The 25,263-nt window shown below is 49.0% G+C and overlaps 3 protein-coding genes across 20 annotated transcripts; 1 reads left to right on the forward strand and 2 right to left on the reverse strand.

Moving 5' to 3' along the window:
* Window positions 1-1,995: 1,995 nt before the first annotated feature.
* CHTOP (chromatin target of PRMT1) lies at window positions 1,996-10,871 on the reverse strand. 16 transcript variants are annotated; one of them, XM_026485376.4, is made up of 7 exons: window positions 10,771-10,871; window positions 10,061-10,142; window positions 8,576-8,729; window positions 7,877-7,960; window positions 5,816-5,999; window positions 4,880-5,017; window positions 1,996-3,222 (listed from the first exon to the last, which is right to left on the reverse strand). In XM_026485376.4, exons 2-7 carry the CDS (start codon window positions 10,123-10,125, stop codon window positions 3,017-3,019), a joined length of 831 nt encoding a protein of 276 aa, XP_026341161.1. In that variant the 5' UTR covers window positions 10,126-10,142; window positions 10,771-10,871; the 3' UTR covers window positions 1,996-3,016. The 16 variants fall into 16 exon arrangements, with proteins under 16 accessions (XP_026341161.1, XP_026341156.1, XP_048081333.1 ...); XM_026485371.4 differs by having other exon boundaries at window positions 5,816-6,002; XM_048225376.2 differs by lacking the exon at window positions 10,771-10,871 and adding an exon at window positions 10,469-10,695.
* S100A13 (S100 calcium binding protein A13) lies at window positions 10,792-24,330 on the forward strand. 3 transcript variants are annotated; one of them, XM_026485383.4, is made up of 3 exons: window positions 10,792-10,886; window positions 17,265-17,431; window positions 23,830-24,330. In XM_026485383.4, the coding sequence occupies exons 2-3, from the start codon at window positions 17,279-17,281 to the stop codon at window positions 23,971-23,973; spliced, it is 297 nt and encodes a 98-aa protein (XP_026341168.1). In that variant the 5' UTR covers window positions 10,792-10,886; window positions 17,265-17,278; the 3' UTR covers window positions 23,974-24,330. The 3 variants fall into 3 exon arrangements, with proteins under 3 accessions (XP_026341168.1, XP_044235155.1, XP_026341167.1); XM_044379220.3 differs by lacking the exon at window positions 10,792-10,886 and adding an exon at window positions 15,915-15,933; XM_026485382.4 differs by lacking the exon at window positions 10,792-10,886 and adding an exon at window positions 16,476-16,590.
* Window positions 12,075-15,785, reverse strand: S100A1 (S100 calcium binding protein A1). Its single transcript, XM_026485384.4, has 3 exons — window positions 15,660-15,785; window positions 13,507-13,659; window positions 12,075-12,380 (listed from the first exon to the last, which is right to left on the reverse strand). Exons 2-3 carry the CDS (start codon window positions 13,645-13,647, stop codon window positions 12,237-12,239), a joined length of 285 nt encoding a protein of 94 aa, XP_026341169.1. The 5' UTR covers window positions 13,648-13,659; window positions 15,660-15,785; the 3' UTR covers window positions 12,075-12,236.
* Window positions 24,331-25,263: the final 933 nt, after the last annotated feature.

Raw genomic sequence — 25,263 nt, forward strand, 5'->3', positions numbered from 1 at the left:
GAATGAACTCCTTCATGAGGTAGGACGGTTATAGTGGAGGGTCCACTGGGACCTTCAAAGCAGCCCTCCGCCCTCCAACTGCTTCAGGGTTCACAGATTCACACAGATGCTGAAAATGGCAGCCCCAACCTGGTCTTATTAGCTCACCCCACTGCAGGTTGGGCCCATGTAAGAGATGCGTGTAGAGGACATGGGGCAGGTCCTCCTGATGGGCAAAAGGAGCAGGACAGTGGGGCTGGAAGAACCCTGGGACAGGGGATGTGTGTCTGGGCTAGACGAGGCTGCCCTATGAGGGAGAAGCTGAACCACACTCAGCACTCAGCAGAGCAACCCCCTTCTCTTGCCCAGGGGGTGGAAACATTCAGGACTCTGTCCTGAAATCAACCTCCCAAGTGAATTCCTTCAATGAACTGGAGGGCAGTGCGGTGAAGCTCAATGCCACCATTCCAGTGTCCTGCTCTCCCATTTCCCAACTCCCTCAACATTTTTTTAACCTGAAACCTTGCCCAAAGTATGTGGGGCTATCTGCAAGTAAAAGAAGGGGTGACATGGGTATAGAGGTGTGTGGGGCATTGCAGCCCCCTCCCCTCCACCGGGCCATATTCTTTTCCTCACATAGGCCTCAAAACCCTCTGTAAATCTTAAGAGGATCTCAGTGGATTAAAGGTGGGGGTTGGGGGTGGGGCAAGGGAAGTGGTTCAAAAGCCACCAGATCGGGGCACCTGGGTGGCTCAGTTGGTTACGCCTCCAACTCGGTTTCAGCTCAGGTCGTAATCTCAGGGTCCTGGAATCGGAGGCTGGCATTGGGCTCCACCGTGGGGTGTGTGCTTGGGGTTCTCCACCCCCGCTTGTGCTCTAAAATGAATGTCCAATTTGGGGGCATGCACCTGCCACTCAGGGAGAGGACTGGGGAATAACCTAAGAGAGATGGGTCATCCGAAGCTGAGTTTAGAGGGTGAGGGACCTACTCACCACGCACTTTCCTTTCCTTCTTCCCAAAGGTGTCCTGGCAAGTGCCTGTTGTAACCAGTCATGTGTTTGCAAAGGGTACATGGTCCATTGCCAAACAGCACCTCCCTCACAAGTCTTGGGGGCTGGGGGCCTGGGTGGCGCAGTTAAGCGTCTGCCTTCGGCTCAGGGTGTGATCCTGGCGTTATGGGATCAAGCCCCACATCAGGCTCCTCCGCTATGAGCCTGCTTCTTCCTCTCCCACTCCCCCTGCTTGTGTTCCCTCTCTCGCTGGCTGTCTCTATCTTTGTCAAATAAATAAATAAAATCTTAAAAAAAAAAAAACAAAAACAAACAAGTCTTGGGGGCTGACCAGAGTCTGCAGTCTACCTAAGGGACTATCCTTACAACTGGCCTTGCCCAAATAAAAACCCCTTCCAATCACATGGCCTCATATTCCATTTTTAATAGACAAGTGATTATAGCACAGAAACCAGATCAGGTGGCTTTTTAGAAAGCATGGTTCTGTCCTCTACCACCACCTGGTCTTTTCAATGTCACTTTTCTCAGCACTAAACCGCTTGCCTCACAATCAATCCAGAGGCTAAGCCCAATCATACAGATAGGATTCAAGTCCAGGCCGTCTTAACCAAATTCCTTCCCAGCATGCCACACACACCACCAAACAATTTAGGGTACCATGTATCTGGCAACTGGTTTGGTTGGAGGTGGTTCTTTCCCACAGCACAGGGGAAAAGAGAAACCAGTGCCAGGGCCCAGAATATTGCCAAAGATCATTACGCTGGAGCTTCCTATGGGCCCAACGGGCCAGAACATTACTCTGTGTGATTAGTCTCCTCTTTGCCAGGCTTACTCAGAGGGCAAATTCTTCACTTTCTGGCTCAAAGCCCCATCTCTGCCTGCCCCCCACCCTGATTTTAATACACCTATGAAGAAAAGGACTCTGAATTCCACAAGGGGAAGGTCAAGATATTGTTATAGTGACGATAGCATTTCAAGGAACCCAACAAAAGAAAAAGTCCTGACTAGATTTGAGAACGATTTCTTGTTATGATGAACCAGAAATACAAGATTCTACTGAAAACTGAACAGTTGACACAATATGGTTGAACTGAAACCTTCAAAGGGAAATAAGAGGGCCAAACAAAGTCAATGGAGAAGGCCAGGACTGGTCTGGGATGAATGTAAGGACAATAGCATTCCAGCACGGGTATCTTCTGACTGGTAAAAGGTATCTGCCATCATTCTGTCCCTCTCTCTGAAGCATCTGCCAAACCAAACTGCAATTTCCTCTCTACTGCAGGTGTAAGACAACCCAATAGCTCTTTGGACATGATAAAAGCCAAGAGCAAAGTTTATACATCTCATTTCAGGGTAGAAAGTGCAGACACCCAACCCAGCACACTCGTTATGTGGTGTCAGTGTACACAGAAGTAAGTTTAATCAAATCAGAAGTGCTCCGTGTAACCTGTTATGTGGCCCTGTGGCGATGTCAGTGTCCCTAATTTACTACACTAATGTATCAATGTGGCAGAACTCATTTTTGAGCTCCATGTTTTCTAAACACTTCTAAGAGGCTATTAAAGATCATGTAGAACTAAACCATCTCTCAGAAACCTAGGCATCAGGAAGGAACACTGATGGGCTCTTTCTAGAGCTTTTTGCACGGGGACACAGAGATGACGAGAGGAAATGTTAGAACATCAGAGCATATGACAGATGAAGGGAGGCACAGGTGGGATGAGGGAACACCAGCCACAAGGCCACCACATTCACATTCAAAGAGAAGTCAGAGCGATGGGGGGGGACGGACCCCAACACAACAAAACAAATCCCAAGTCAGAGGAAAAAAGGGTTTCATACAACACAGTATCAAAAAAGTAAAAGGAACACACTAAATGCACACACTGGCGGCGAGTCAGTCCGCAGCCTATCGCGACAGGTCCTTCCAGCATCAATCGGGTTGCTTCTCCGTCTGTTATCTCGAGGTTATTTACAGATGTGGTGACTTCTGAACAAGAGTCTCTCACAGAACGGTGGGCAGATTTCACTCATTGGTTTCTGGGTCTGTTTGTGCCATGTAGGCATCCAACTCGGCATCCAGGTGTCCTTTTGTTTTCGACATGTACGCATCCAACTGGTTGTCCAGCTGCTCCTTGGTCAGTACAGGGCGAGTGAGGGCACCTCTCCCTCGTCCACGGCCTCGGCCTCGACCTCCAAAGCCCCCTCTTCCCCGACCTATCATACCCCGACCTGGCCCAAGGGGAAAAAAAGGAGACAGTTACAAGTAGGTTTAATGGGTGTTATGGCAAATGCCCCTCAGAGCAGCGGGGCCTAGCTGAGAAAGGCTGAAAGGGCAGGGCAAAGAGGAGAAATCTGGAAAAACAGGAAACACACTGGGTAGAAAGCAACACATGGAAAGCACACATAATGAATCCCTGTTTACATGCTCATCTCTAACTGCTAAAGACTTATTCTCTTGACAAAGGGAAAATAACTGACAATCTTAACCTCTCCTAAAACAAAGAAAATATCTCAAGTCTGAGACCCGCTGTAAGTTCATAATTAAAATACATTATAGATAACCCCACTTAGTAAGAAAGGGAGGAAGTAACAAGGGCACAGAGAACGGGGGTGTAGGGCTAGACAGTTTTTAAAGTAAGTTTTTAAACTGAAGATCTTTCTGGAAAATTAGCTCATCTCTCCTCAAACTTATTAAACCTAATGAGCTGAGTCCACATCGGGAGACTGAGGAATTATCATGACATAGAAACAAAGTGAGAATACAGGGAATATATTTAGAGTAGTCCCAGCCAATTCTATCTCAGAATCTAGTCACCTTATAATTCTGGTGATCTGAGAGGCGGTTTCAATTCATGTAATAAAACTTATGCAGCTTTCTGAAAAGCTACTTTAGACTCCCCCAGCCCTGTGATGCTCTCTCAGAAACCAGGTCGAGATAATTTGGAAATGTGCTATTTCATCCTGAAACCCAAACTAGCTGTACTTCACTTATTAAGCCAACAATATAATGGGAGAGAAGAAAACAAGTCCTTGGCTATCAGATTTCCTGAGTTATTATCCTTTGGCAACTTCAAGGTCATAAATTATGGAAGACCCGCCACACACTAATAAAAGGACCAAAGCAGATATACACAGGGCTACAGGAATAGATTTTCTACCCCCTGGACAGGTGTTGTTGAGAGTTTTCCACTAAGTTCTAAAATCAGAAAACTCCCATGAAATTTGGATTAACGACAGCAACACCATTAAATTCTTTTCCATCTGGGTCATGAGGTCACAAGACAAGTATCACTAAGTCTCAAAGGTAACATTATCAACAAGAGTCTGTCAGTTAACTGACTCGGTACCTTCTTGCTTTCTACCTTGATTAAAAAAAAAAATGTCATCTCTGATTTCCTGTAGACACAACTTTACCTTAACTTTACTTGGCTTCAAAGTCAATATCCAGCTCCAATCTCATCATCCTTTTTAACTCAGCTTTATTTCTGTACTTCTGTACATCTCCCTCTTCTTTATTCTTACACTCAAAGTGGGGTTCTGAGCTATGGGATGGGGTGTGTGGTGGTGGTGGGGCAGGGACAGAGAAAGGTAAAACCTCAAACTGACCATCCTGTCATTTTAACAATACGATTTAAATGTCAAGGAACCTGGAAAAAGACTGAATATAATCTGGCTCTGACATGTACCTGACTGGCTCTTAGACAACCCATGACAGACTTTTTGCACTACCAGCATGTGAATTTAGAAAATAAGCCAGTTTCAAAAAACAAAACAAGACAAACAAATAAGCCTGTCTATGACTTGAAGCTGTGCAGGAAGGTGGCTCTGAGTTTTGAAGGGAGAGAAATAAGGGGGAGCTATTCTCTGAAGTTGGTAGCTGACTAACCTCTACCACCGATTCCGCCACGACCCATAGCTCCACGCCCTAGGCCCCCTCTCCCAGGACCTCCACGACCTCGAACACCACCTCTTCTTAAGCCCATTCGGGGAGCTACGGCTCGTCCACCTCGGAGCAGGTTTTGACCTTGGAGAGGAGGCATACAATGTATATGCAGGTAAATCCAAGAGAGACAAAGTAGACTCTAACCAAAGGAAGGCGGTGAGGGTTAAATGAGAGTTAATTCAGTTAATTTTTAGGTTGGGTGGGGCAAGCTGTACAGCAAGTGTGAACAGATCAAACTGCTCTTTATTCAATCAATTCAACAAATCTGACCACAAACCCATTTTTGGAAAAAGCTGGGAATTAAATCAATTAGTAAGTACATACAATAAATATCTATTGAATAATCAGTTAAGTGCCTAGCATTACGGTAGATTTAAAAATAAATGACAGGGTTCCTGCTCTCAATACATTCTTACAAGGGACAAGAACAACACAGGGAACAGTGTAACAGTGCCCAAAATGTAACATGTAGCTATGGGTCAACTTGTCTTCTCTTTTCCAAATATAACTGTGTGTTTCACTAGCAAAGAGATGGTTCGTTAAGATACAGGCCAAGGGACCAAATATTTCTTAGATCTGACTTATTTCTAGAACTTGCATGTGCTTTGATTCAAGCAGCAGCAGGGTGTTTAGACGGAATGGAGATGACATGAATTACCTGTCATTACGCAGGTCATAGCCTCTCACCATTGCACATTATCAGAAAGGGAATGGTATCGAGAAAAGACATGCAGCACTATTAAAAATATGTGATTTCAAAAGTTATTAATTATATTAATACAAATTCAAGCTTCAAGATGTTAAAACAAATATGTCCATAAGCAGCCCAAGAGAAAAGGGAGGGGTAGGCCCGGTAATTATCAGGTACACGGCACTGACCTCGGAGCGACATCCCGCCCCTAAGCAGGGTTCTGGTGGCACGTCCCCCACGTAGTCCTCCTCGGGGTAAGCCTCTCTGGATTATGGGCAGGCCTCGTCCTCCGATTGCTCCCCTGGCCAGGGTCCCTATGGGTCGGCCTAACCGTGCCTGGATGTTACTCTTACCCAGGCGCTGCTTTAAGCTCTTCTGGAAGAAAAGGTGTTGGGGGATTGAGATCAAAAAAGCATTCCGGCGGGATTCAACAACTCACAGTGCAGAGAAAAAGAAGCAAGTGAGATGGCTGTGTGTAGGGAGATAAACCTGCCGTACGGGTCACAAAGATCCTAAACCAGAAACTAGCCTTTGCCTCAGGACATGGTATATAAAAAGCAGAATTCTGATCCAGAGCCATTACGAAAGCTAAATACGGTCCCGTGACATTGGCATCAATACAAATTACCTCACTAGTTTGGCTACAGAAGCCATACACCACTCCTTGGAACTTAGGTTTTAGTAAGGACTCCGTTTCGAATCCTGGATTCTGCTGTTTTTGAACCACAGGTTGACAATGATACGATTTGATCATACTTGCCCAAGGACTACCACTGTCTTCAAAGGCTTACTCAAACACCATAGGAAGTTCATCACACTCTGGGAAATATTTTAAATTATAAGTTCATTTGAATTCTTGTCACTTAAAAACAAGATCTGATTTTTCAGTCAAAGAGTCCAGTGTGTTCCATTTTTCCTCTGAGTATCTATCTCCAGACGGTCCACTTTTTACCTTAAGATGTAAATAAACACAAAAAAGTCAAACCTCCTTTCCTTACATTTCTTAAATCACTATTCATTCCACGTCTCTCCTTGCAAAGAGCTCCATTAAGCCAGTACAATAACCTTTAATTCAAAACACTCAAATATATTTCCAGAGAGAAAGCTAACTTGCGTTAGAATTTAGACAGGTGACCTACAATCACAAAACTCAGGGCCGTATTAAGGATATTCCACTAATGGAGATTTTCAATAATCTGTCCCTCAAAGAGAAACTATTAAGACCACATCTCAGCGAATTAAATTGCTTCAAAGGAAAAGGTGACTGTGTAGCCTTGAACACAATCAAGGCCCCAGCAAACCCATTTTCCTATAAAGTCATCAGTCAATATGAATGAAAATAAACTCTGTGTATCCCCAGGCTTCACCTGTAATTGGCTACCAGTGACTTTTTTTTTTTTTTTTTGCAACCACATGCTGTGAGTTATTATTATTAGCTTTCTAGCACAAGAGAATAAACTGCTTCCGATCAGAGGGACAGGCTCTGAACATTATGCGTCTTCGCATAACCAACCTTAAAGGCCTGTCGCATTACTCCCCTGACAGCACACAATTAGGTCAGAACTTCCTTCTACAAATCCCTTCTGTTCGATGATCCTGAGTATATTCTCCCAAAATCCAGGCTTCAGAGAAGAATGCACAGTGCTCAGTTCTCCCCTCCTAATCCTTTGTTGCCAGCAACAGTGGTCTCTAACGCAGTTGGCAAGCTTAAAGATGTCACGATACCATCTAGTTTTCACTCTAGAGCTGTGCTGTATGCTAAGGTAGCCACTAGCCACATGTGGCTATTTAAATTACAAGTAAATAAAATTTTAAAAGCTCCTCAATCACACTAGCCACATTCTGAGTGCTCAATAGTCACTCATGGATAGTGGCTACCATTATCTGGAGAACAGATAGAGAGTACTTCCTTCACTGTGGAAAGTTCTATCAGGCAGTTCCACTCCAGAGGCTACTTTCTACCCAGCCTATATTGAAAGCTTCTTCTAGAAAGGTCCTTTGGAATGACGTGTCAGAGACTTATCCTCAGCAATTTATAACAGCTACTCTTGGAAAATGATGGGGCCCTTTTTACTGCTTTCCAGAGTCAGGGACAAATACAGAACTCCAAGGCTTAAGGTAGCTGAAGCAGAAGGCCTTGTTTATTTTTGGTCAGTGAGCCCAACAGTTCAGGGTGGGGGTGGGAGGGTGTTATATTTAACTGCTGAATTTATGCACAGCCATGCAGTGCTACCAGTTAAAGTCCTTACAGTTGCATGGCATCGCCCTCCAGACGCCCAGCCACAGCTTGGACATATCCTTCCACAGCCACTGTCCGGACTTGCATATAAAGTCTATGGATAATAAAGAGCAGGTTTTATTTCAGGTCTGAAGAAGGATTATCTCTTACTGGAAGTTTGAAAGAGAACACACTAATTCTTAAATTAATTATTCAATGCTCTCACTCTATTTTACTGACAAAACTTAGGTGTTGTGGAGATGAAGATCACCCTACTCTTTCTGTATTTTAGCACTGGAAATCTCTGGCTAAGGCTGTTCAGGTTTCCTGCGCTGGGGGAGAAAGAATAAAATTATTTCCCTCATTTTTAAGGCATTTAACACGGAATAAATAAAGGATTTTCCGAAGGTCATCCAAAATTTCTTTGTGGTAAACTCCAGTGAATCTACTTTACGGGCAAAGGATCAGGAAAAAAAGAGATTAATACTCATTGACAATAACAGAGAAACAGGCTACATTGATGGCAAGCTACCTAAAAGAGAAAGACAACAAAAAGTTACTTATTGGTACCTGCTAAAATGGGAATTCTCTGAACTTCTCTTTCCTCCAGAGAAGTTTCTGCTTTTGCCCTGAGCCACCTTGCAATCATCCTTCACGTCCTGACAGCCTCAGTGGACTGTCTGATAGAGATCACCAGCTGCTTCTGGAGCATTAAGACCCATCCTCTCACCTGCTTAAGTTTTAATGCTGCCTGGACAGAGGGTCTATTCTCCATCTGCTGGGCCAGTCTTCTGTTTCTGGCACTGGCTAGCTGCTGTTGTTGCTGCATCGAAGCCCGAATATTCACTGGCATCGGCTGTTTGTTCTTCAGCATATTAGTAAAGCTTCAAGGTCGAACAGAATGGATGTTTAAATAAAAGCTTTATTACAAAACATTTATTGGCATTTTCATGGCTTGCTAGACCAGGAGCTCCAGATCCCACGAACTTTAAGTAAAGTGGTACACTTAGATCAAGGCTGATGTGGGTTAAAGACTCCTCTGCTTCCACAAACTTGCAAGAATCAGAAACTTAGAAACGCAGCTAAGTGCAGCACATTCAATCAAAAGTGGTAACAAGGGCTCAGGTAATGGCTTTTAAGAGGTGGAAAGTATGAAAAACACGCAGTAAGCAGATATGATGACAACAAAAGACAGAAAATGTAGTTTCAAAGACAAACAAAGAAAGCCAAAATCTTGGGGGAAACTGAGGGTGCGTTGTAGGGCAAATATAAGGAAGGACTGGAGCACCTTCACAGCCCGTGGAAATAGCACACCCACGTAAATTACACGAGTGTGTCTTACTTTCTGATGTATTTGTTCACTTACTAACATGTAAATATGGAGAATCGGTATATCACACCCTAAGAGGTAAGAAGCACATATGCTTCAGAAAAGGCAAAAATATCAAGTGAATCTTTTAGGGGTCTAACATCAACTAAATAAAATCACTGGTCAAAGGCTCTCAATAAAGAGCTCTCAGAGATAGAAACTGCTTTAAGTACCTTAACTCTTCTTAGTTTTAAATGACTACTTTTCCTAACTCCAAGTGATTACTTCTGAGAAAATCAGATTACTTTCATCACTTAACAGCTTGTGAAGACACTCCTCTGTTATTCCTGTCAAATAAGCTTAATGGCGCAAAAAAGAAAAACACTTAACTGCAAAAGAATCTAACACAAAAACAAACTAAAAGCAGAATTGAAAGAAAGAGAAATGGAGCAAAGCAAGTGCCTCTTACAAGGCCCAAGAATGGCATTCAAGGGCCTTCGGACATATTCACAGCTTGCTACCTGCCTCTTACAGGCCAGACACAACACTGCTGGCCTTGGACTGGGCAGCAAGCCTACTGCAGCCAAGGTACCATGCTACCGCGCTGCACCACCCCTGTATCAATGTAAAAAAATGTGAAGAAGAGGGAGGGTGTGAGGAGTCTTTTTTAAAATACATCCCACCAGACAAATATTTCAGACAGCTTAACATAAAAATCTACTGATAAGGGGTTTTGAAACAACCGCCCAATTTGTTTTGCGTACCACATAAGATGCAACTAAGAACAGAGGTCTGTAGCCTTCTGTTGGTATTTAGTTTAAAACTGGTTTTTGTGCATTGGACCCCAGGGCCAAGTTAAGTAATGTTTTCTTATGAACGAGCTGAAGTTGCTGTTGGCTGCCTCACCGCTCATTTAGAGACATCTTGGTGGTGCTTTTTAGCACAACTTTCGGCGCTGACTGTGCAGCCATCTTCAAATCCCGAGAATCTACAAAGGACAATAAGCAGAATGAGCAAATCAGAGCAAGGACCCCTCGTTTCTACAGGCATCGAACGCCCGGCCCAGCAATGAATGAAAACAAAAGGCCTGTATCGGTGACTACTGAAGGTCCCACTAAACCCCGTCTGGGTACCTACGTTCATAGCACCGTTACCGCAAACTAACCGACTTCTAGGCCGCAGGGCCGAAAACACCTACCCTAACCCTAAAATGGCAGACCTGGCCTGTAATTCGGAGTCGTCCTTTTCAGCCTTGGCTGCGAGGGGTTTTCAAAAACACACGGACACCCGGATCCACCCCTCCCCCAAGCGAACCCCAATCTCCGCGGCGAGGCCTGCGGGTCAGCCGAGGGGGCGGGACGAAGGCCCGCGGCTCCTCCCGCGCAGCCAGCACCGAGGGCCCCTGACCGAGACACGAGATGCAGGCAGGACCATGTCAAAAGCGACTTTCGGCGCCACCACCGAGGGGGAGGCCTCGGCGAGCGCCGGGCGACCGGAGGACCCCACCCGGACGCCGCCACATCCCCGTCAGGCCCGCCGCCCCGCCGCCGCCGCCGGCTCCGCCCCCCGGAGCCCGCCGTGCCGCCCCGCCACTCCCCCTCGCCACGGAAACGCACCGAAGGAAACGGACGCCAGGGCGCCTCCCGGGGCTGCCACCACGGCTGCGGCGCGCGGGCCGGGGCCCGGCGGAACCTGAGTTGACTTGGTGGGCGGTTGGTCAAAGGTGTAAGCGGTAGGTTGCTAGGTTAGCTCGTTGTTGCCGGCCGGCTGTCTGGTCGGCCGGTGCGCCTGCTCGCCCGGACTGCCCTTTCCTGCCCTGCGTCGGTGCCACCACAGCCGCCGCCGCCGCCTCCTCCTCCCGCTTGGTGCCCAAAACAAAATGGCCGACACGCCCAGAGCCGAGTGGGACCGGCTAAAATGGCGTCGACGCAATTACGTCAGACGTCAGATCCGCGCACAGCTGGGTGGGGGAGAAGACGAGCGCTACGCCTGCGCGGGGTTTGGGGCGGAGCCCTAGGGAGAAGGCGGGGCCTTAGCAAAGGTGGGGGCTGCGTTACACTCCGCCCCGCCCGCGGGGGGGCGTGGCCAGTGCGCGCGGTTAGTGCTCGTGGATGTTCTCGGTCTAGACAGGGTGGTTGTAACCTGGACCGCAGAGAACATTTCGATCTCGGGGAGAAAGATGTTTGTCTTTCCTCGCGGCGCCCCGCCCAGGCTAAGGGCGACCATCTACAGCTCTGTACGCTGGATTTGCCTCGGTGCTTCTTCCCTAGGACCTGGGCCCCGATGCTGGACGCGGGCTCTCTCCGAGTTGTGGAAAGCCCTAGACGCCCCAGCCAAGGCCTGGGTGACTGGTCCTGCGCCAGTCACCAATGCCTGTGCCTATTTTTCTCGTCCTGAATATTGTTAAATCCCTATGGGGGTGTCTTTGTGTCCCTGCTCCCCCTTCCATGTCCTCCCCATCTGCAAGTCATGTGCGTTTTGATGCAGACCTACAGAGGATTTTTCTTATACCTGGGTACGCATAAAAATACTCAGATGTTTGAGGAATGAGTGAATGAACACATCTTCAACCCTTCTGCATACACGTGCACCACGATCCTTGCGTTTTCTTCCTAGAATTTGTGTGTGCGTGGGTCTGTATGTGCGTGTTTAATGGTCTGGCGTCTTTACTGGACTTTACCTGTGTGAGGGTAAGGGTCGTGTTTGTTTTGTGCACCGCTACACCCCCAGTTCCTACACAATATCCAGCACATGGTAGGTCCTCATTAAATATTCTTTGCAGACTGAAGGGAAATTCTTCTGTCTTTGCAGCTGGAACTTTGAACACCTACTTTTCTGGGCCTTGAGCATTCCTGAATTGGGAGTGAGGAACCTTGACTTTCTCACTCAGTTCCAGACCCCAAAGGAGACAGACAGCAGCTGGTCAGAGAAGAGCCTTTAATGAAAGATGAGTTGCAGGCTTGGCCCACTACTCTTGCGCCCTTGGTGGAGGGTGGACAAGGGTAGGAGTGTAGGGAAGGAAAAGTGGGGTGAGGGGGAAGCAGGGGGAAGGGGAAGGGCGCTGCCCACTGGGGCTGTCTGCTCAACTGTTCTCCCAGAAAAAGTTGTTACAGGCCACTGTGAGAGCAGCCACCAGCACCACATACTCCTGGAAGTCCACTTCCCCATCTCCATTCTCGTCTAGCTCTTTCATCACCTTGTCCACAGCATCTGCATCCTTCTGGGCCTGTGGAGGGAGGAGATGGAGGGGTGGGTATATAGGGAAATGAATAGTACTGAATCAGGGGCAAGGGGATGGTCGAGTGGGAGGAAGGAGGCAGCGATGAGCAAGAGGCAGAACTACAGCTAATTATGGGACTGTTGTGAGGCCCTCCTTAAAACTAACACTTGTGGCCTCCTGTCACCTACAGAATAAACCCCTTAACAAGGCCAAGTAATAACAGCATCGATTACCATGTGTCGAGTGCCTACAGAAGCTTTACAGGGATTGGCTTGTAAAACTGTTAATTCTAACACATATAGTATGAGTTAGGTTTCATTATTCCCATACTAGAGAATAAGTAAATTAACAGTTGGTGCCTAATCATGTGCCCAAGTCACACAGCTGGAAAGCGGCAGGGTCAGAACTGGAGCCCAGGCCTGGTGAAACCTCAAAGCTTGTGTACTTTCTACTGGCTTCTTTATTATAGGGCCCCTGTCAGCATTTGCAGCCTACTTTTCTGCATCCTTCAGTCTGGTCAAAACTACTGAGCGTGCTCCATGTTCTTTCTTCCAGGCTTTTGTTCATGCAGATACCTCCTAAAATGTCTACACTGACCCTAATAATATTCCAATGGAAATGCACGGCTCGAGTGCCACCTCTTTGGAGAAGCCCACTTCAGTTAGGTTAGCGCTGTCCGCTGTCCAACGTCCTTCCCGGCAATCCTGTTAAAGCTCTGGGTAGTTCCTAAGTGGCTGGCCCAAGGCTTCCTGGGGAGGGGGATCGAACTGCCTCTGAGCTTCCCGTCAGCAGACTGGGGCCTCTTTTGGTCCTTCAACTCTGCTCTCTCCTGAACAGGTCACTTCCTGGTGTTCATAGTTCACTTTCGTGTGTCAGTCTTTCCCTTCTAGACTGTGAGCCTTCTTTAATGATGCATCTGCATGGGTCCTGGCACTTAACAGGTGATTAACAAATTAGGGTATTTTTGTCTTGAACCAGGAGAAGTAGGGGAGCCCAGAAAAATCCAGGAGAGAAGTCTGAGAGAAGAAAATGATTTGACTGAGCTGGGGTGGGGTAGGAAGATGGTAGAGAGGTCCCCGGTTGTTCCTCCACCCCTCACCCATTCCACCCTGTACCCCCACTCTGTGCTCACGTCCAGGAAGCCGGAGAGCTCAGTCTGCAGCAGCTCTTTTAGCTCCTTCTTGCTCAGCTTGTACTTGTCTCCCTCCTTGCCCGAGTGGGCATGGAACACATTGATGAGCGTCTCCATCGCTGTCTCCAGCTCAGAGCCCATCGCGCAGCTCACCTACCCGCCCCCCACCATGGAAGTAAGTTGGGCACCATGCTCAGGGTATCTGGGGTTGGGGAGAGGGGAGCCCTCAGACCTGGCCCTGGTCCCTCACCTGAAATCGCCATGAGACCAGAGCCACATTGCAGTTTGTCTCTCGCTGAGACTTTATGATGTGGGAACCCAAACAGGCCTAAATCCAGGCTTGTTCTCTGTGTCGCTCAATCCATAGCCCAGCCAGAGGGAGTCAGGAATTGGGGCCATGGAGGTAGAGCAGCTGAAGCCGGGCTGGCTCTAGAGGCCTGCAGTGGACTCTGCAGGCTCCTGGCTGCCTGGGTGGACACTGAGGAGGGTGGGGCAGGCAGGCGGGGATGGTCACAGGACCCTGCCAAGCTTCCGCTGACTCTATTTTTACCCTGCCTTGCCTGCCTAGCACAGCTAAGCTCTGCTGCTGAGCATGGAGGGCTGCATTCTCCAGAGCCGTGACTCTGCTGTCTACCCGTAGCAAGGAGTCAGTCTGGTGCCCTCAGCCAGCCTGATGGAGAGAGTGGCAGCCAGAGTGGCTGGCCCAAGGCTTCCTGGGGAGGGGGATTGAACTGCCTCTGAGCTTCCCGTCAGCAGACTGGGGCCTCTTTTGGTCCTTCAACTCTGCTCTCTCCTGAACAGGTCACTTCAGCTTCCCTGGGGTACACCTCCGTTACCTCTAGTGTGGTTCCTCTTACTTCTCTGCAGAATCAGGCCTTCCATTGGGTGATGGTGGGAAGGGTGAAAGGAATGACCGAGCCTTTCCCCAGAGCCAGGGCTCCCAGCGAGGGGGAGAGGAGAGCTCTGGGGCCTTGTCCCTGCCGCTGCCCACTCCCCCGCCTAGGCCCAGCCTGGATGATGTGAGGACAGTGGCAGTGAGAGAATGGGTCTGATATGTGTTGGAGATAAAAGGCTGAGGATGTCCTCTGAATTCAAGGGGCTGGAGAGAAGAAGAGAAAAATGGAGGGGTTTGTTGAGGAGAGGGGACTGCCAAGCCAGCAGGCCTCTCTCTTTTGGCCTTGGGATGGTTATCCCCTCCACAGCCTCAGGGGACAGCTCAGGTGTCTTAGATCAGGTGTCCTTGTCCTTCCCCAGGCCTGGGGGGCCGAACAATGGGCCCTGATCAAATGACATTCCACCTTTACAATGGGAACCTTGTGAGTGTCACCTGAACTCTGGACATGAGAAGCTGTTGTCACAGAGACATGGGGAGATGGAACCCAAGCCGGGGCTGATGGAAGGGATAAGGGTGTTTGTGAGGAAGGGCTGTTGGTGGCTCCATTATTGGTTCCATCCAGGAGGGGCACTTAGACGTTGCCTGGAGCCCTTGAGCAGCCGTTTGGAGAGGACTTCGTCAGGAATGGGGCAGACAGGAAAACAAAGGGAAAGACTTGAAGGAAAGAGGAGTCTGGAAGTCTGGGCCAAGAAAGGGAGGAGAAAGGGAAGGGCACGTGAAAGGAGAGTTGGGAGTGGGTACAGTACCCTAATGCCCCCTCCTCTTGATCTCATATGGTCCATGCTCTGCCACCCCCAGACTTCCTTGGGACCTGAGCTCTTGGCAACACTGGGTGGTGGTGGGGGTGGGGACAGAAGCAACAGTTCCATTTGTTTTCTTAGTCTTACCCAGCTGAAAGCAAGGTGGGAGCTGGTTCCCTTCCTCAGCACCTGGGAGATTGAGGGAGCCTCGGGAGGGTACCCTGAGGGCTCTGTGGGAGGAGGGCTTGATCTCCTGGAAGCTTGGTGGCTGGGCTCCCCACTGGCTTCTTCTTTCTCGGAGGAACACCACAGACCTCCCTCTGACCTTCTCTTGTTTCCCTACACTACTGTCCAAACCTTGTCTCCCCCAAATCCCAAACTGCTGTCACTCGAACTCCTCCCAGACCCTCAGTGCAGCACGATGCTATTGTTCCCAGACTTTTGGAGCCCCGCCGAAGTCCCCTTTCCCCCAAGCTGGCCACCGCAGAGACCTAGCACAGATGGCCCACGGTACTCACTGTCAGCCTGGACCTGAGGCAGGAGCTGGTTCTGGACAGACAGATGAGAGTCTGCAAATGTAGCGGGGGGGAGCTGTGTGGTGAGACCTGTCTTCAGTCCTTCCCCCACTGACCCCCCTTCCCACCGGCTCCACCCCTTCACAGACAGACACCCAGTGGGGCAAGGGGCCAGGAGTGGACAGAGGCGCCCTCTGTCTCCTGGGCTAGAACAGGCTGCCCTGTGTCCTCTTGTCCAGCCTCAGTTGCCTCCCCCCTCCCTGCTGAGCCCCAGCAGGCAAGGCCCAGGAGGAAGGGAGGTGGGAAAGGTCCTGGGAGGGACACGGAGAGGCTTTGCCCCACCCGCACCCAGCACTGGCAGGAAGGGGGAAGGGTCTCTGCTGAGGGGTCTCAGTGGGGGGGACCTCTCAGTGAATCCCTTAATCTTGGGAGTCTCACTGGGGAGTTGTAGTCTGACACCCCGCTGAGAGATTTCACTCCGGGACGTCCTCCTCCGCTGAGGTCTCAGCGGGACCCCCCTCTGTGTGTGGGAGCCTCTTGGGGGTCTTGGGCTGCAGGGTGCTTTTCAGGGTCTCATTCCGAGGGCCTGTCTGCGGTGCTTCTCGGACTAACTCCCGGGCAGGGCTCCCTCGCTGGCCGCTGGGATGCAGAGCGGACCGGGGCGGCAGGCTCCCGGTGCCCGGAGGGGGTCTGCCCCGGAGGCGCCTTCCCGCCCCCCCCCCCCCCGCAGAGGGGCGCGCGTGGGCCGGGCCGGGCGGGGGGACCCGGGCGCCCCGCCCGGATGCTGGGGGGCAGGAGGCGGGCGAGAGGCGGGCCTGGGCGGTCTGCTTCCTCCGGCATCCAGGCCGAAGCTGGACACCTTCGGGCGGGGCTGGGGCTCTGCTCGCTCCTGCCCCCAGGCTCCTGCACTCACCGCCCACCGCCCCCGGCGGCGGTGAGTCCCCCGGCCTTCCCTCCCCTCCCCTCCCTCCGCCCCGGGCGCCTCCCCGAGCCAGCTCGGACTGGGGTTCGGGAGGTTGGGGGTCTCGGCCGCTGTCCTCGTGGAGGGGTGCGGCGGGAAGGGGCGGGAGGAGCGGGCTCGACCCTGAGCCGGCCGCCCCGGGTCTCTGCCGCCTGACCGCAGGCCGACCGCAGCCGGCAGTTTGTCTGACCCCGGCTTCTCCGCTGGGAGGGGCGGCCCGGCGCGTGTGGGCGGGCGGGGTCCCTGCACAAACAAGCTTCGGGGACAAGCAACCTCATGATCCCCTGGGGCCGGATGAGCCTCCAAGAATGGGCCCTTGGGACCGAAGGCCGCGGAGGGGCCGCTCCCAAGTGCCTCCTGTCAGAGGGGTCTCCAGACCGAAGGACCACCACAGAGGGGTCCCTAAGACACCGAGGCTTGGAAAGGACCACCAGGCTCAGACCTGGAGAGGATGGGGTTTCGGGAAGCAAACACCCCTTCCCCCACCTGCACCGAGCTGCTGTTGCCTGGTGCCCCAGGTTCCATCCCTGTCCCCTCCTTCCTTCCCCATAATGCTTCTTCCAGGCAGGGACCTGAGGTGGCAGTGCCAGGGCGGGGGCACTCTGGTCTATTCTGATTCTCCCTTCCTCTCCTTCCCTGTCCTACAGCCCCAGGAGTCCTGATGGCAGCAGAGCCACTGACTGAGCTGGAGATGGCCATCGAGACAGTGGTCACCACCTTCTTCACCTTTGCAGGGCAGGAAGGCCGGAAGGGCAGCCTCAGCGTCAGTGAGTTTAGGGAGCTGGCCACGCAGCAGTTGCCTCACTTGCTCAAGGTAGGTGGGGGTCTCTGGGCCTGAGATTCTGGAGCGCAGCGGCTGCGGGACACTGTGGATGTGAGGTGGTGTTTCTGGGCACAGTAGTATGAGCCCAGCTGTGTGGTGGAGAAGGGCGTGGGTGACTATGCATGTGGCTTGGTGACAGGTGTTGGTGAGAGTGCAGGTGTGTTACTGGGCTCTGTGCTCCCCTCAGGCAGTGCTGTTGGGTGTTTGTGTCTGCTCTGTGCCTCTCTGGTCTCATCTCCCCAGCATGGGAGTGGGCCCAGAGTGGCTTCCAGAGAGCTGCAGACCATCAGCACTAGAAGGAGGCCACGAGAAAACACAGCCCAAACTCCTCACTTGACACGTATAGAAACGGAGGCCCAGTTGTAGAAAGGGGTATGTCAAAAGAAAAACGTAGCCCAGTTCATGGAGCGACAGAACCTCAGTGAAGGAAGCAGCTGTAAGTAATCTTTGACTACTTCTCACCCCCTCTGGGAGTCCGCTCAGTCATGTGCCAGACAACGTCATTCCTCCTCTCCTGCTTGCCGGACAGAGCAGGAGTTCAGAGTTCATCCCCTCCGAGCTGCCCGATCGTACCAGGCTGTTAACAGTTTCTTTTATATCCTTTCTGAGAATTGACAGGCAAGTGAAAAGTGTGTGGATATGGATTAAAAAAAAAACCCCACACAAACAAGTATTGGAAACTCAATCTATCATCTGCAAAATCCCCTGCATTCTTAGACTTCTCAGACTTTTCCCTTCTTCTCTCAGGAGACTCGAGAGACTCCCATGGAGTCTTAAGTCTCCCTGTAGCCTTGCCACATAGTAACTGGTTTTTCCTCCAAATCCAACTCCCTCCGGGCCTGGAAATGCAGAAGGTGATCTCTTAGCTTTTTGTCACTACTTCCAGATCTTAGTTACTTCTTCCTACAATGCACAGCTCCTTGGAGCCTGCCCCCCTTCTTCTTGCATTCCTTATAAGCTCAGCTCCTGCCTTACTGTTTCTCATCACTGCTTTCGTAGGGGTCCTCAGTCTGCGCGCAGAAAATTCATCCAACACCTGGGGCTCTCAACTTCTTCAAACCCTCGCTTGCAGAGAGTCTGTCCTGCTTCTGAGCAGCCCACTCCTCTGTTCTTGCTTCAGATCTTGTCATTACCAAATTGATGTACCACCTGCGAAATCTCAGTTTCAAGCCTCCTTTTCCCTGAGTATCACTTCCTGCCTTTCCAGTTCGGTTTCTCCACTCTGGTATTGCCTTGACTCCATGGGGACCATCCATGTCCTGACCCTGTCACGTGTTCTCTCCCGTGTTATCCCCTCGCGTCCTCAGTTCTCTTCTCACTCAGCTGGGTTCTAAGGCTCGGCAACGCAATCAGTCCCTCAACTCCCTGGATTCTGTTTCTCCCTGTGCTGGTTGACAGAATCTCAACCCAGGTTAAGTCCAATATTCCACCTCCATTAACTTGAGGATTAAATCTACCATTCTTTCTCAGATCCAAAATAAAGCAAAAATTTCCATTCTCAAGAAAAAAACCCAGCAACGCAATCAATCAATCCAAGGACCATTCTGCCTCTGCACTTGTGACAATGGCTGCATCTGGCCGCAGAAGAAGGTGCTGTCGTCTTGACTCGTCCCACTTTATTATTTTTATTGTTATTATTTTTCTTATTGAAGTTGATACACAGTGTTGACTTGTCTCTCCTTAAGTCTGTGACCACAAACTCCAAGGGGGTCCTTGGCACAGCCTGCCAGTCTGCCCCATTTCCCAGTTTGGTTCATTTACCAGCTCTTTGAGCTGATAATTTTACAACTTTTCCTCTCTCCTCAAACTCCAGTCCCTCTTTCCACATTCTCCCTCTCACTGAGAAATTTTCTCAGAGAAAATAAGAGCAATTAGGAAACTCCTATGTACTGTCTCCCCAGATCTAAGAAGAGCAGCATTTGCCCTGCCTGCCTGTTGCCTGAAGCATCCGTCTCTGCCCCGAGGCAGTCCCTCCTCTGCTGCCTGACTCCGCGCTTCCTCACCACTTAAAATCTGGACTCTTGCAGTTCCTCCTGCTTTCTCTTGCATCATCAATTTTCCTTCTCCACTGGATTGTTCTGATCAGTTTCCCAATATACTGTAATATCTCCCATCTTAAAAAAAGAAAAAAACCAACCCTCTCTCTTGGCTCTACACCTCGCTCCAGCTGTGTCTTGCGTCTCTGCTCCCCTCTATAGCAAAACTCAAATGCAGCAAAGACACTGAACCTTACTTGCTCTCCTGGTCCAAAATGCCCACTTCTTAGGTATTGGCTAGGCTTGCTCCTCACTGAACTCAGATTTCTGCCCAAATGGCAAATCCTCAGCATTGCCTTCCTTCACCTCAGAATGCGAAGATCACCTCCCTTGTCCTCTATTCCTTTACCCCCTTTAGTTTCTTCCACAGCACTCCCATCACAACCTACTTCCGTACACACTTGCATGTCACCAAGAATGTGAACCCCACGAAGGGAAGCGGTCTGCTCACTGTTTTATCTCCAGCACTTACAGCAGGTATCGAGTGAGTGAAACTGTAAAACAAAAAAAGTTTGAAAAAAGAGTAAGAATTCTTGAGCGCGTGAATGAATAAATGCATCTTACCGACTGTTCTACAAATACCTTTTTAAAAATGGAACCATGGGGCGCCTGGGTGGTTCAGTCGGTTGAGTGTCTGCCTTCAGCTCGGGTCATGATCCCGGGGTCCTGGGGTCCAGCCCCTGCTGGGGGCTCCTGCTCCGCGGGGAGCCTGCTTCTCCCTCTCCCTCTGCTGCTCCCCCTGCTTCCGTGCATGTGCGTATGCTCTCTGTCAAATAAACAAATAAAATCTTAACAAAAGGTGGAACCATGCGTATAGGATACTTCCTATTTTAAGAAGATGATGCAGTATACATATGGTATATAGGTTAACAAATTTATGTAGCTAAGTTTCTATCGAAGAATGTTTTTCATATCCATTTTCTCTCTTTCGCAAACATTCTTGTTTATGTATCTTTACATACTTGAGGAAAATATCTAGGGTAAATGTGTGGCAGTAGAAATATTAGGTCGGGGGGCGCCTGGGTGGCACAGCGGTTAAGCATCTGCCTTCGGCTCAGGGCGTGATCCCGGCGTTATGGGATCGAGCCCCACATCAGGCTCCTCCGCTGGGAGCCTGCTTCTTCCTCTCCCACTCCCCCTGCTTGTGTTCCCTCTCTCGCTGGCTGTCTCTGTCAAATAAATAAATAAAATCTTAAAAAAAAAAAAAAGAAATATTAGGTCAAAAGGCATGTGTATTTTTCATTTTTATGGATATTGCCAGTTTGCCTCCCCAGCAAGGTTGCAAGGCCAACACTGAATACAAAGCCTGTTTCCCTGCGTCCTTGCCCGAATCAGGTCTTATCAGACTTGGTTTTTGCTAATCTAATGTGTGAAAATGATACTTTTTTCTGATTTACACTTCTTTAATTCTCAATGAAATGGCACATTAAAATTTTTTTTGATGGACGTGTATAATCCTCTGTGAACTGCTTGCTTATTTCTCTTATTCGAGAGATTTTCATATTGATTTACTATAGCTCTTTATATAATAAGGAAATTTGCCTTTTGACTATTACGTATTGCAGACATTTTCTCCTAACTTGTCCTGTGTTTGTCCTTTGACTTGATTTTTAGTAGTTTTTGCCATGCAGAATATAAAAAATTTTTATGTAGTTAGATCTATCAGACTTTTAGTGAATGGCTTCTGTGTTTTATTCCAAGTTTGGAAAGGTCTTCCTCAGTTTAATATATTAAAAAAACCAATTTATGTTATTATTAAAATATTCCTGCTGATGTGAAATACCACCTCTATTACTTATTCAATTCCCATATGTATTTTGGGTCTCTTTATTGTGTTTCATTAATCTGTTTATTATTTATTGAGTAACAATTTTATTTAATTACTGTAGTTTTAATATGCCTTAGTTACCTGTAGGGTTGGTTCTCTCTTATTATTCTTATTTTTCAGAATTTTTGGTGGATCTCACAGTTTGTTTCTCAGGAATTTTAGAAACATTGAATCATGTTAAACAGAACCCTGTAGAGGGATGCCTGGGTGGCTTAGTCAGAAGAGCGTGTGACTCTTGAACTCAGGGTTGTGAGTTTGAGCCCCACGTTGGGTATACAGGTTACTAAAAAAAAGTAAAATTAAATAAAACTTAAAAAAAAAGAATCCTGTAGATATTTAATTAGGATCATATAAAATTATATTTCAGGGAAAATTGACATCTTTATGCTATTGAGTGTTTCTCCCCCAAAAAAGGTACATTTTTCTATTCATGTTTTCTCATATTCTTCAGTTCATTTTTCTTCACGAAAGCTTAATAGATTTCTTAATTTATGACTAAGTGCTTTATTTCATTTGTTACTATTTTTTTTTTAAGATTTTATTCATTTGACAGAGATCGAGAGAGAGAGAGGAGAGAGAGAGAGGGAGAGAGAGCACAAGCAGGGGGAAGGGCAGAGGCAGAGGGAGAAGCAGGCTCTCTGCCGAGCAGGGAGCCTGATGTGGGGCTTGATCCCAAGACCCTGAGGTCATGACCTGAGCTGAAGGCAGATGCTTAACCGACTGAGCCACCCAGGTGCCCCCATTGTTACTATTTTAAACAGGATCTTTCTTATACTTTCTGACTGGTTAATATTCATACAACTAAAAAGCATTGGGTTTGTGTGTTAATATTGTAACCAGACGCTTACAATTTCTAATAGGTTTTTTTTGGGGGGGGAATGCAGAGTAGTAGATAAGAGCATAAGCTTTGAGTCAAAAAATCTAGGTTCAAATGCAGATTCTAGCTTGTCATCCCTGGTCATTTACTCTTTCTGAGCCTTAATTTCTTATCTGTGAAATAGACTCATAATAATACCTTCCTTGTTGGATTGGTCCTGTATTTAGTCAGTCAGTATTTATTGAGCACCTGCTATGTCCTGTCCTGACACCGTCCTAGGCTTTGGGTTACAGTGATAAACAAGCATCTGCTATGTGCCAGACATTCTTCCTGGCACTGGGATTACAGTGGTGAACAAGGTGGGCAAGGTCCCCGTCGTGCCAGCAGATTATGAAGTTAAATGGAGTAAGGCATGTCCTGTGTTTAGCAGAAGCCTCGGAACAGTCAGCACTATTAAGTGCTTACGATTGTTGAAAGGTTAGTCATTATCACTCTTGGTTTTTCCTAGGTATGCAATATATAATTGCTAATACAGTAAGAGGTGAATTTGCTTCTTTCCTAGTACTTACACCTTTTATTTCTTTCTCTTGATTAATTGTGTTTTCTCCCCTCCCCATATAATGTTACGCTGGGCATCTTTGCCTTCCGCTGACGATGCTTACAGTGTTTTACAATGAAGCATGATTGTGGGGGCACCTGGGTGGCTCAGTCAGTTAAGTGTCTGCTTTTGGCTCAGGTCATGATCCCGGGGTCCTGGGTTCGAACCCCACATTGGGAATCCCTGCTCAGCGGGAGTCTGCTTCTCCCTCTGCCTCTCCCCCAACTTGTGCTTGCTCTCTCTCTCTTTCAAGTAAATATATAAAATCTTAAAAAGAAAGCAAACACGATTGTGGCTTTTACAAAAGCCTTGCTTAGCTTTTCTATGAGTTAGCTTTAGCTTTGCCCCCTCTGTGGATCCGGCGTGCCTTCTCTGCCTTCGTGCAAGGTTGACTCAAATATTGGGCATGGGGCTCTGCCCGCGGCACCCTTCTCTAGCTGGACATTGCTCCGTTGTTCCATAGATTATGTTTTGGTTGTGATTGTTTGTCTAGTAACAGATCCTTTGATCATGGGTCCAGTTTACAGTATCCTTTGATTTCACAGGCCTGTCATGAGAGACTTTGTCAAGGACAAAATCAGATACCCCATGTCTTTGCCATTCCTCTGATCAACCAGGCTACTGGCAAAAAAGAGACTACACTGGAGTTATGCAAATGAGCAGCTTAGGGTTGTGAATTTGTCCAGCTTTCTGTGAAGGAGGAAGGTGGCCTGAGAAGGCTCTGAGGATGGCCAGAGTGGGTCCATGGCTACACGGGCTCCCCGAGCATCCTTGAGCAAACCGCAGGTGCAGTGGTGTGCTGGAGCCCACCTTACCTGTAGGCAGGAGCCCACTGTGTGCATCTCTTTAGCTCTGAGTTCAGGGGCACCATGTTTGTGGTTCATTATCAGCCACGGTGGGAGTATTTACACACTGGCAAACACTACAAGTCAGGTCCCCTGCCTCCTTCTGCCGCCACCGTCGGACCGACCAGTTTGGAGAGGTTGTCATTGCCGACAGCATGGCAGCGCTGTCCTTCATGAAGAGAATGGAGATTAGCAGTTCCTTCCTCTCTCCCTGTCTTGAGAACTCTCACTTCTAACCCCACCCTTTCCTTTGGTGTCTCCTCAGGATGTGGGCTCCTTAGATGAGAAGATGAAGAGCTTGGATGTGAATCAGGACTCCGAGCTCAAGTTCCACGAGTACTGGAGACTGATAGGGGAGCTGGCCAAGGAGATCCGGAAGGAGAGGGCCCTGGAGATCCGGAAGAAGTAAAGCCTCTGACCAGGATGGTGCTGGGGGGTGCTGGCCAGGCAGAACCCCACTCCCCCCAAATAAAGCCTCTTCTTCCCACCCTACCCCTCTTTCTTCTTTTGAGAGTAGGCAGTGGGAAATTTCTGTGCCGACCCGAGAGTAGATCCAAGAATTATGAGGTCTTGGGGCGCCTGAGGGGCTCAGTCGGTTAAGCGTCTACGCCTTCGGCTCAGGTCATGATCTCGGGGTTCCTGGGATCGAGCTCTGTGTTGGGCTCCCTGCTCAGCGGGGAGACTGCTTCTCCCTCTCCCTCTCCCTCTGCAGCTCCCCCTGCTTGTGCTCTCTGTCAAATAAATAAATAAATACTAAAAAAAATTATGAGCTCTTTAAGGACCAGGAATGTTAGTCGTCTTTGAATTCTGCAGCATCTCGCACCAGGTCTTGTACAGGGTAGGTGCTCAATAAGTGAGTAGCCGGTGGGCGAGGATATGGAAGGAAGGGAGCAGGTCTCCGGGGCAGGTGCAGTGAGTCCTATTCTGCCAGGTGCCTCCTGGGACTCAGGGGCATGGTCACAGCTCCCACTTTTCTCATTCCTGGGGTTTGTGTCGTGATGATAATGACAGCAGGAAACTCGTGTTGAGGGCTTGCTGTGTGCCGAGCACAGTACTAAACACTTTTCCTGTGTTAAGTTAGTTAATTCTCTCAGCACTTTGAGGGAGGTACTTTTATTTTCACATTTTTATTTAAATTTTAGTTAGTTAACATATAGTGTGGTATTGATTTCAGGAGTAAACTTCAGTGATTCACCACTTGCATACACCACCCAGTGCTCATCACAACAGGTGCTCTCCATCCTGCCTGTCCCCCGTTTAGCCCACCCCCTGCCCACTTCCTTCCAGAGAGGTGCTATTTTTAAATCCTGTATTAGAGATGAGGAGACAGATTTTGGAAAGGCTGAGCTCACAAAGACAAGAATAGGTGAAACTGGGTTGATGTTCCATAATGTCTGTGATGAACTAGGATTCTCTCTGGATGGGCAGCTGGGAAACACTAGGCCCTCCTCTCCCTCCTCCTTGCATAGCAGGGGTGAAGCAGAAGAATGGACACAAGGTTCTGGTATGAAGACTGTGGGATGGGGGGTGGTGCCCCTCTCTCCATCCTTCTTGGCTTGAGGGGCATATGGTTTGCACTGCCAGCCACCAGAGGGAGCAGAGGCAGGGCAGCCCAGTGGGTGAGGCCTCTAGCTGCTGTCACGGCTGGGGTCTGGTGTCCATTACTCCATTTAGGCTGAGACAACCTCCCTACCACACA

This window comes from Ursus arctos, unplaced genomic scaffold (assembly GCF_023065955.2).
Source record: "Ursus arctos isolate Adak ecotype North America unplaced genomic scaffold, UrsArc2.0 scaffold_2, whole genome shotgun sequence".
Taxonomy (NCBI): Eukaryota; Metazoa; Chordata; class Mammalia; order Carnivora; family Ursidae; genus Ursus; species Ursus arctos.